The sequence below is a fragment of the Leptinotarsa decemlineata genome, unplaced genomic scaffold (assembly GCF_025532065.1).
Source record: "Leptinotarsa decemlineata unplaced genomic scaffold, Ldec_3_MD MMD2_tig00026299_RagTag_RagTag, whole genome shotgun sequence".
NCBI lineage: Eukaryota > Metazoa > Arthropoda > Insecta > Coleoptera > Chrysomelidae > Leptinotarsa > Leptinotarsa decemlineata.
Window position 1 is genome coordinate 1,247,761 of NW_027412676.1, and position 12,249 is coordinate 1,260,009.

Sequence of the window (12,249 nt, forward strand, 5' to 3'; positions counted from 1 at the left end):
GAAACGTATGTTTCTTATACTTGGGCAAAACAAAATTCTCATTCCATTATGGAGCAGAGAAGTCATAGAATATTTGGATTTAGTGTGTGGGTAGGTGTTTTCAGGGGTAGAATTATCAACCCTTTAATTTATAATGGCACTCTCACATCTCAATGATATTTAGAAATTTAAGGCAAAATGTTGAATCCCTTGTTGATGAATCTCCACTAATGGAGCTCAAAAAATATATGTTCGACAAGACAAATCTCCTCCTCACAACACTGCAATTTTCACCAATTTTTTGGCTGCAAATTTTGGTAATAATTGGATAGCCAACCAAGGATCCGACCGTTGGCCGTCCAGGTCACCGGACTATAGACTTTTACCTCTAGGGAAGGTTGAAAGATCTCATTTTTGAATTGTCGACCAATTCTAGATACGAATTGGAAGCAGCAGTGACGCAAAGTTTTGCATCTCTCGCTCGTATTGAGCTAAATAATTCGGTAAAAAACGTTCAGAGAAGATGAATTTCACTAGTTCGGACTTCCATTGTCTACTATATAAAATAATTTGAAATCCCTGAAACAAGTAAAAAAGAATAATTAAAAAAGAATAGTTGAAAATAACAATTATATTGAGCAACAATAAACCTGAAATGAAATGATAGTGAAATAACCTACAACCTTCGGGTGATGACCCAGTCATCACCCGAAGACGATTGTAGATACCAACAATCGAAACGTCGTGAACTAACGTGACTTGGAATCTCTACACTTTTTTATTTTTATTATTTTCTTTTTTCATTCCTTTAATTTTTATTTATTCAATTATTATATTTTTACTTGTAGGTTATTTCACTATCATTTCATTTCAGGTTTATTGTTGCTCAATATAATTGTTATTTTCAACTATTCTTTTTTAATTATTCTTTTTTACTTGTTTCAGGGATTTCAAATTATTTTATATAGTAGACAATGGAAGTCCGAACTAGTGAAATTCATCACGAAACATTGTCGTTCAGAGAAGATGTCGCCTGTGTATAGGAGAAGCTGGTAGATATTTCGAACACATTCTCGGAAGGAATATATTTCATTGTTCTTTATCATTATCATTATTGATAGTTTCATTTATTAGTAGTATATGTAGTTCAGATTTTTAGCAGTTTTATTGAAACTATGCGTTTTATGCACTACTGTGAAAAGCTTTCTCAACATTTGATAGCTACTACTGAACAATTTCTTTCTGTTTTATCGCCGCGTCGTCCACAGCCTACTTGATAAAAGTGTGCATTTCAAAGTCTACATGAAAAAACCTTAAAACTTTGTATTTCAAATATGACTCTAGCAAAACATCAAGTTTGCTACATTTTTGGGAAGGTAATTTTAAGTTTATTGAAATATGCAGGAATATACAGAGTGTGTCATTAAAAAATAGTTTTTTAACAATGACTATTGATATCTCATTTGAAAAAATAAGTTTTTTACACCATTGAATTCTACGTAAAAAAGTGCTTCGGAAATTATTTCATAGAAACAGTGAATTTCTGATGGGAAAGAGTAACTTCCAAAATGAACATTTTCGAAAAACATGCTGTAACTCGGTAACGATGATAGATATCGATATGCGGTTTTCACCATTTAGTTTGTCATAAAATTTGGCTTTGAGACAAAGCCATCCATTTTCATCCATCAAGTAGGAAATTTGAAGCCTCAGTTCAAACTCAGTGTCACTGGTCCAGTCAAACCGTCAGTTGTTTGTATCTAAATTAGGTTCAAATGAAGATCATTGTTTAAAATATATTTGTTTTAGTAAATTGAATCCAATTTAAGTGTAGTTTTGTTTTTTTGAGAGCATTTTATCCTTGTCGTACAAATACCGTTATCTAGAGAAAGGAGAAATCCACTTTTTTCATGTAAAATCGTTATTCAACTTTCAAAATTTGTGAAAAAAAATTTCTCTAAACTGACAATAAAGAATATTCAATTGTTTTGATAACAACCATCAGTTCATTTACGAAACAGTTACATACAATTTGGCAACAATAAAAAATAATGTTCATTTGATAAGTTTGAAGTAAAACACCAATAAATCCGTTTTGTACGCTTAAAGGCTTGATTGGGCTTACTCAAATGATACGAATTGCTTCGTTAGCATATGACTTTCAATGAAACGAATAAGTTTCCTGGAGGCCAATTTGTTCATATCGAAGAGTATCCATGTCATCCCTTTATGAAACTCGAATCTTTTTTCGGACAGAGATTGGCACTCGAAAGAAAATGCTCTTCATTTTCAGTGATACATTTGTAGTGACGGAAAAATCACAGTTCTATCTACGTTTCTTACTGAGATTACTCTCCGTAACTGATGAATTGAAAAAGTATCGATATCAAAAAGGAACCAATACAATAAAATTGTATTATACAATATAATATAATTGTATTGGTTCCTTTATTCGATAAAGTATCATATTTTTTGTTGGCTTCAGTTCCTTTATAATCTGCTTGTCTGACTGTCTGGTTTTTTAGTGTGTTGATTAGAATGAAGAACAGTCAAAAATAATTTCATGCTTTATAATATACAAAACATACTCTCTATCGTTAAATCTTTCCCAAATACGAAAAGTGACACAGCCAACAATAGCAAAATCATGAATCGCTTCGAAAAATTAAATTTCATTCAGTACTTGAAGTCGTCAGTTTCGTTATTATCAGTAGTTAAAATTTTGAGTCACACATTGAAATTTTTGAAAATTATAAATTCAAAATAGTACATATTGAGCGTTCCATATTTCCAGAGTTTCTTTAGACATATTTATAATTTTTATGAAAGATCATTTTTATAAAAGGAAAGTTGATAAATTTGATGATTCGCGGTCAGGCTGACCTTCATTTATGAATTTCTCAATATTTTACCGACATGATTGGTTGATATCTTCAAAATTACAAAGGGTATTTTTCACTAGTGACTACCTAGTCACTAGTGGAAATTAATAAATTGAATGGGGTTTTCACGGACAGACTGACGAAGGTCAGTCTGGCCGTTTCGAAATAGTTTTCGAATATTTTAACGACATGAATGGTTGGCATTCTTTAAAAAACAAAGAGTTATTTTTTTGACTACCTACTCTCTACTGAAACCCCGCCAAATAATTAACCAACTGAAAATAATCATCCAACTTCAGGGGTATTAATTTAATCGCAGAGGACGAAAATCCAACTGAAAACCTCTCTTGTCTGTGAAACGTTGAACAACCGACGGTTGTCAATCCCAATAAAAACAATTGGTTTTGTTCATAACTGTCTCAGTAATATATTCCATTGTTGTTCAAAATGTTCTGGTCTGAATCAAAAATTAATTAACACCAGGTAAAAACCAGAAAACTTTTATATAGAAGCTAACTTGAACGAACAATTTGTTTTTTATGTAATTTACAATTATTGTCTATTGAAAACCAGTATTAACTTTCGTAAATGATCTACGTATTGGTGTCCTTGATTATTTAAAAAGAAATTTGATAATTTTCACGGATAATATATATGGTTTATTTTAAAAAGAATCCCTCTGAAACATTAATCAAACTCAAAGTTCAAAAATAATCAATATTTTGCATGTTCATCTTCCCCTTTTCATGCATTCCTTCCCAATATGTCGCATGCTAGCTTTGTCCGTGTCGCTTAGCACCGCACTATTCTTCCTCTTAACAGTAAAAAAATTATGAAAATCTTTTACTGACTATCTCTATTTAAGTCGTTCTTCTGGAAACTAGCGAGCCACGCTTTTCTCTACTACCTTGTGTTCTTCGCTTTTTCTAGATCTTGCAGAATCTTCAAAAAAAGCGAACAGAACGGAGGGGGCGCCTCAGTTCGGACCTCAACAAGTTTAAAAGCACCAAAAGCAATCTCATCTTTAAGGTAACCCGCTTCGGACTTGCTTGGCATTGCGCATGCCCGTACCGCGGCGCCTCTGCTTTCCGCATTACAAAAAACTAGATGGAATATGGACCTTCGTTTGGAAAAGTTATTTAAATGATTTGTTCGAAATGTGAAAATTATTAAGAAATTTGTTCTACGCTACACGATGCTACTTCTCACTATGAATACGTACAAGCAAAAAAACATGTAAGATGAAAAAGGTTTGACAAATTAAGAGTTTTCATTTGCTGGCTCTTTGAATATTTTCTCACGTTTGGAAAAATATTCAGGGATACCTGTTACAGGGTTTATTACATAGTTCACTATTTACAACTATCGATCTGAAAACATCACTGTCAATATTAGATATTACAACTAAAATTTGTTTTTAGATAGTTATGTTTCAAACTGAACTTTCATATTGTACCTCAGTAAGTTGACAGTTCTCAAGTTGCAGTATCTGGGTATTTCCATCCAAATTGACCCATTATATTTTCAAATAAAGCGTTTCAATGTGGCTTAAATAAGCCATAATGGATATCATACAAAATGTTTATCAGTCTTCGAATAATGCAAAAAACTGTTAGACTCATTATCCTCAACATTTCTGTTGTTCAATAATGTCTCTTCAAAAAGAACAAAAATTCAGTATTGGGTTATTGGACAATAAAATAGTCTACATCTTCGCTAACGTTTCGCAGATATATTATCTGTTTCTTCAGAACTGTAATAAATACTAGATGTATTTTATTTATTTTATTGTTCAATACCTGATATACATTTTGTCCCAGCTGAAACTTGTTACCCAATAATCTCGTGGAAAAAATCAAAAATCGCTCACACTCGTCTATTTTCATTTCGAGGGGGAACACTTTTACTAAATACATCATCATTGTGTCTTCAAACCCCTCATCCCCAGCAACCCCTACTTCACAATTTTCAATGGGACTACTATACTTGTGATGAATCATTTTGAAGAAAATTCAATCCCAAATATATCGGTTTACTGAAATTGGGGTTCGATCAAGTGTTATTGAAGTGTTATCAAGATATTTGTATTTTTCACCACCTAAAATGTGTTCATCATATAAAAGGTTCAAAATGTCAACCATTCAGTTCCATACAGAAGTAAGCGATTTTCGAAATGTCTTCACACATTTCTCAACATTTCTGGTGTCACTGCACAACAATCCTCCTGCGTAGATCATCAAGAGAATTTGGCTGTGTATAATATAAACTTCAAATTTCAAAGACACCATAAAAAGAAGTCTAATGGTTATTACTGGAGTTTTTTCCCAACACAAAATCGTTATTTTTAACACCTCGACACGTGTTTCGATCACCAAGTGATCATCTTCAAAGAGGAAGATTAAAACTGAGTTTTAATCTGGAAGATTAAAGTTTAATCTTCCAGAATAAAGTTTTAATTTTAAGATTGAAATTTTGGATTAATAACCTTCCACAATCTGAAAAAAATAAAAGCTGAATCAATAGAGAATCTGTGAAGTGTAATAACGGGCAAACTGGAAACTTCACCTCGTTTTACAAAACTCTTCAAATTCTTTCAAAAATGTGGCATCTAAATTTTTCGGGAATAGCATACACACCCAAATAACTGAAACGATGATTTAAAATATACCTTCAAGTAATTCATGTTTTATAAACAGAAAAGTCGAAGTTTTTATTCATATACCTATATACAGGGTAATTCAAATTCGACCCCCACCATTGGGATCTAAACTACAGGAAATACGTCGAAGTTTAAATTGAGGCAAAGTTTTTTTTTGTGCTTAACAAAATACTGTTTTAAAACTCAGAAAATTCGAAGTATTTTCGGAAATATCTGGAAAAAACTGAAAATCGAAATTCTTTGTTTTTATTTTTTTTTCTAGCGTTATTTGACAATATAGCTCAAAACCAGAAACACATTTTTGTTGATACTTTTTTTCAGCTACACGTTTTCATATTCAGATATACAATGGACGCCATATAGTTTTTTTATACAGAAAAATAGAGCTTCTCATTCTGATTTCATTGATGTATAATTTGTTATGATTTGCTCTTCTGAAACTACAGGTAGGTATTAAAAAAAACTTCATCTGAGATGGTCATGAATTTTGTTTACTAATTTTGTACAAACACTTCAGTCGAAATGCCCTCATTCGGAATTTTTTTTTTAATAATTTTGTATAAACACTTCAGTCGAAATGTTATTCTCAAATGAAGAAAAACGAGTTGAAACTTCAATATAAATTTTATAGGAATAGTACGAAAAAAGAACAAATTTATTTTGAATTATATTTGGAAACAGCCGGATAAAAGATTATTCGCAATTTTGGACAAACATTTGGCTGAGTACGGTGCGTTTTAAAAACCAAGAATGAAGTGTGGAAGCAGAATGGAACAAAAAATGGATGGATGGAATGGAGAAAAACTTATAAGCCGAGGTAAAATAATTGTTCTTTCCATATTCGAAAAAGTATGATTATTTTTGGTACTTCTTTGAATAAATGCAGATCCTTCCAAATAACTATAGACCAGTCACTTTGCTAATAGTGATATTAAAAATCATGAAGAAAGCCATATACCATATCCTTAGTGATTTGAATACCCATATGGAGTTTTCGAATTCCTGTTGAAGAAGCTACTGTGTTAACGAAACATGTGATATATTTCTGAAATAAAGTTTGTGGAGATCAAATTACTATGGATCTTCATCAAGTAACGGCCGAATCAATCAGAACAATATTCCTATCAAATTTATGATAAAGTTTCAACATATATTGTTTTTCTCCATTTGAGAATGAGAACATTTCGACTGAAGTATTTGTGCATACTTATGATGTTTGATGAGTTCTGACAACTAGTGTTCATTAAACAAAATTTTTCGATGGAGTCATGATCATCTCAGATGCAGTTGTTTTTTAATACCTGTGGTTTCAAAAGAGCAAATCAACAAATTATACATCAATGGAATCAAAATGTAGTTTAGGAGATCCCAATAATGGGGGTCGAATTTGAATTACCCTGTATCATTACCACCAATGTATCGGCTTTTGGAGTCATATACATATACAAAAATAAATGTCAAATTTAAAAAAGTCTGTAATTGTTCTGATTTCACTTAATGAAATAATGTTTGTATTGGAGTAATCTTAATTTCCTGATTTTGTCTTCGTCTTTCAAAAATTCTTTGAACACTAAGGTATATAGTGTCACCATTCAGTTGTGAACAAGGCTCCATGTTAGGGATTGTAATTCGTTTTTTCTCTCATAATGAATATTTTCTCTTTCACAATTATAAGTTTTATTATTTATTACTTGATTGTCTCAGATAATCATCGACTGCAATCAATTCATTCAGATTAGCTTTTATTTTTCGTAAATAGAACTGGTGTTTGATCTCAGGAAATTGAAACACTAGGTTTCATATTACTATTTTTGTGAACTCTCCTGGCATTATTTTGAGATTTCAAAATTACTTCCATGGGTCAGTTCTTTTCCTCTCTATACATGCTGATTCTCTTACGTAGACGAATTTAATTTTTGTATCCTCTAAGATACTTTCTATTAGGGGTATCACTCCAAGTTCTTTCACATTGGGTTCTAGTTTCAATTGAGAATAATAATTTTAGATTCTGCCTATAAATTATTTCAGATATAACGTGTCTTCACATATACCTCCTGGTTCATATCAAACTAGGTCTTATTTTCAGTTAATTCAACAGTATTCTCCTTGTATTAGGCATTTACCCACTTTCATCATTACAGAAATCATATGCTGCAGTGTTGTCCGCATCAAGATCTTCCTTATTGACTTATATTATTACAATATAAGTCATCTTTCCCATATTAAAAAAAGAATACGAACACATAACGTCACTGCTATGTGGATTTTTTTACAATAACGTATTTTTGTCCGTATTCATTAGCCGATACATAATTTTTCAGCTTGGTTATTTGCATTATAATTTACTTGACTTGTATCACTATTTGACAAAAATAGTGTTGGGTTACATAGTCACAGAATGTAGCTTCATGGCAGTTGTATCTTGAAACCTACTATTTGCAGGTTTGTATTTGTATTCTAACTATATAATTTTGTGAAAGTGACTTCAAATATGTATTTAATTTTGTATTCATGGATCATAACAACGGATTTTCTAACAGAGAGTTTGCCACCGAAGATTCAATCTAGTTGTTTTCTTAGGATCGCTCCGTTTTTTTTCTTACTTTTCACATCAGGTTTTTGAGTGGAATAAAAATGTATTGTTGGAAATCTTTGTTAGTGTAAGTAGATTATTGATTAACTTTTTTTGAAAATGTCGGAAAGTGGAGATAGAAAGTCTACATTAGCAAGTCAGCAATGATATTGAATATTCTTCAGGGAGCACACCCTGCCGAAAACATATTTTCTTTGGTATCTATAATGAGGTGATAGAAAAAGTCGAATCCCCTCGGAAGTTCTATATTAGCTTTCTATATAAGTTTGTTCACTTTGGCATCCTCATCTATTTGGTTTTTTTTAATGAGAGAATAAGACACCTAATTCAACTTTTTTTCATATTTATGAGATGACATCGGTTTTTAAGATTAGGTTAACTCAAAAGTTTTTAATAAAAATAACTCTTGATGGATAGTATATAATTTTGAATCTTGAGGCTTTAGTATCAGTGTTTTGCTTGTGAACTGTTTCATGATATCGTCATCATGAAAAAGTTACATAAGAAATTTTGCAGGGAGGTGTCTTCATAATGTTTCAAAGGAAAAAACATTCATGATCATATCTATGATAAGCAGGCACTATTCAAGTCTGAAAAGAACCGGTAAAATTCGAAATTTGCAGAAAAGCAATATTGTTGACTCAGTTGGTTTCGTGTATTGAATAAAGAAAACAAAAAGTTATTTATTTTTCTTTGATGTCCAGTAAATACTATTTTTTATAATTGAACTGGGCATAATTGACTTGTGATAAGATCGATTATAATGTCTTGTCGGTTAATAATAACGAATCGTACCTGATACACAATATACAGTTGCTGAACTGTGCAGTAGATATATAGAAATCTGTTATCAGTCTGTTAGATTATTCCAGCCGTGAACGTAAAATTGCAAACAAAAGTTTCTATTCCTTTTTTCCTAATATTTTTTTGTCATACACTACCCAAACTTTACGCAGATACGATTTCTCCCACCGGCCATGACTCAGTCTGGTAGCTGTACTAATTTTAATACGACCATCTTCAATAAATTCTTCGAGGTGAAGAGATAGTCCTGAATTTTCATTATTTTCCATAACATCTAGATTCCAAAAATATATTATTTTCTTCTTCTATTTTCTTCTTCATCTGTAATTCAGGATCATCGTTTACGGAAATCGACAAATATTTTTGTAGTAGTTGTCGATATGAAAATTCTCAAAATCTTTCTCAAATGTAAAAATGCTGCCTTTTTTCACAAATATTTCAAGGGTTTTCTAGCTATTCGAATATTTTCCAAATGATTAATGTAGTTAGTCGTATATAAAGAGTAGGTACGTGTGTGAAGGTAATATAAAAAAATGTATTTCATTGATTGGTTAGTGATTACTCAGATTTAAACGATAGTTGAAATGAAATACCATATTTTTTCGATTGATGACCCATTTATTTTGTAGAAATTCATATTGAATATAAGATGAACAAAATAACTTTTGTCTGATTTCTACTAAGTTCTTTCCTATATTCAAAATATCATATCAAATTAAATCCAAACAGAAAGATACCAGTACTTCGTGATGTAGCTTTGTGTAGCATATAAACTTCCAATTCCTTTGAAGTCTTCTTGATTTCTTGTTATTCAAGATTTTCAATTGCTCATATTGATTAAATATTGAGTAATGTTCTGAAGGTCCAAGAAACACCAAGCCACTGTGCTTTTTATGCATGTCACACCTGACACTTTCTACACCACTTTCGTTTTTTTTTTTGCTCAAAGTATCAACTAGTTACATTGCAAAATGTATGCCTATAGTGTGTGCTGAAAAATCATCATGAGAAGAAATATGATTTTCGAAGAAATTCTCATTTAGATAGTACCGGAAATTTATAAAACAAAAAGTTATGCAAGATGATCCAGAACACGAACATTTTCTTCACCATAATGATTTTTCTAATAAAACACATGCATTTCGTTCTCATTTCAAGTTTACGAATTATAAGGTAAGTTCATATTTCATTAAAGGCCTGCTTCGGAAATTATGTTGGGTTCCTATTTCAGAGTTGTGGTGCTGGGTACATAGAATCCAAAAAATTCAGAATAATGAGTCTCAATTTTTGATTTATGTAAAATGTTAAATTCTCGTCTTGAGGTTCGTCATTCTGGATAAATTTGTTCTATTCGAAAGAATAACCTTTCAACACTTTTCTCGAATTATTTTCCCAAAAGAATGCTTAGTATCTGCTTCTTTTATGAAAATCAACACCGCTTTGAATTTTGCTTCAAGCCCCCTTCACTGACAAAGGAGAGGTTGCTTTTTGAGGTTTATTTGGGTTTAATTTGTGTTGATTTTTTTGCCAGAATACATTTTGTTATTTGGTTGAGTAACTGTTGAAGCAATTGATAGTAGAGCAAACATTTTTGTTGAGTTTAGTTCACAAGCAAACAAAGGTAGTTGAATAAATCACACACAGAATGAAGATCTGAGGAAAAAAGTCACTCAGATCTTTGAGGTGACCAGTTCTCAATACTTTCGGCACTTTTGAAACTATATATTTGAAAATTAAATACGGAATTCTGATATTATGTGTATTGAGAACTCATCCTTCACTAATTACTATACAATTACATTCCTGTTTTGTATCTCTTCACAATATGTCTGAATGAAACTAGCGAAATGTTTTCATATATTACTTTTATAATAAACTTCCAGAAAAATTATATTTCATACTTGTTTGTTTCTGAAGAGTTCTACATTAATTTATCTTCCGAACTAACATTGAATACATACTTATTAATGACCTCAGCAGTATGAAGACGTTAGTATCTGTCTGCAATATTCAATCTGATATTGAATATGGATAAATGAGCTGAATTTTCAGATTTATTTATATTGGATTCATGGTGACTACATTCTCGACACTCACCATTGGGAAGTCGGAGTCAGAAAAAGTTGATAAAGCATTAATTGAAAGAAATAAAAGAATATTCCAAAATCAAGATGAGATAATGATTCGAAACAGATTATACGATCTATTCAAAAAATCAGTATTTTTGAACAGGCACCAATTTCTTTGTTTTATTCTATGTTGAAATATCCAATGTTTTAGTTGGGTATTGTATTTATTTCATCAGTTCGGACTTCTTTTGTCTATATAATATAAATTGATTTGAAATCCCTGAAAAAAATTAGAAAGATTAACCGAAAGTAACAATTTTATTAAACAAAAAACTGTAATTACAAAAAAATAACATACAAGCAACAATCAAAAATAAAAAATGGAAATATTAATAAAAGCTGAAAATTAAAAAAAATATTTAAAAAAATAATAATATTTTTCAAGATATTAAAAAAGTAATAATGTTTTTGTAATTTTCAGCTTTTATTGATATTTAAAATATTTTAAAAAATAAAAATATTTTTCAAACATTGAAAAAATAATGTTTTTATAATTTTCAGCTTTTATAATTATTTCTCTTCTTCATTTTTTGATTGTTGCTTATATGTTATTTCTTTGTAATTACAGTTTTTTGTTTAATAAAATTGTTATTTTCGGTTAATCTTTTTAATTTTTTTCAGGGATTTCAAATCAATTTATAATATATTAGACAATGGAAGTCCGAATTGATGAAATACACCACGAAACATTATCAACCACCTTCAAATAAGGGTATTGTATTTGTTGATTTATTCCAAAAATAACTTCATTGTAAAAACTGACGTATTTCATAAATGAAGAAAGAAATTATTTAGCTGCGAACTTGAACGTCGCCGGTTTCATTCTGATGTAGCAAAAATGAAAGAATAATCTTTTTAGTAAATTTTGGAAATTAATCTTCTTTATACTGTTGCAGTTCCTGAATATGGCCAGCGTATTTATGAGGATATTCAATTTGATCTGCATGATGCTACTTATCGGACACTGGTCAGGATGTTTACAATTTTTAGTTCCCATGCTTCAAGGATTCCCACCTAATTCTTGGGTTGTGATCAACGAATTACAAGTAAGTTCATCTATTTTGGATTGAGACTGATGTCGTAGTAATGAGAGAATTTCCCTTTCTCAAATAAGAATATGAAAAATAACAAATATCTTCATCATGTTTATATTTATTTCACAACCAAATGAAAGTAGTAATCATAAATGTAGAGTTATATATC

At 30.7% G+C, this 12,249-nt stretch overlaps 1 protein-coding gene across 11 annotated transcripts in view; it reads left to right on the forward strand.

Moving 5' to 3' along the window:
- LOC111508188 (hyperpolarization activated cyclic nucleotide gated potassium channel Ih) overlaps positions 1–12,249 on the forward strand; it is a 298,974-nt gene that overhangs the window by 261,970 nt on the left and 24,755 nt on the right. For 6 of the 11 annotated variants that reach the window (XR_012466886.1, XR_012466887.1, XM_074180651.1 and 3 more), the window contains exons 6-7: positions 3,792–3,890; positions 11,943–12,092. Coding sequence is in view for 8 of the 11 variants with exons in the window: in XM_074180651.1 (XP_074036752.1) it covers positions 3,792–3,890; positions 11,943–12,092 (249 nt within the window). In the remaining 3 variants the exon portion in view is untranslated. Of the gene's footprint in view, positions 1–3,791; positions 4,098–11,942; positions 12,093–12,249 lie in introns of those variants that run through there. The other 5 variants (XM_074180654.1, XM_074180655.1, XM_074180656.1 and 2 more) reach the window with 2 other exon arrangements.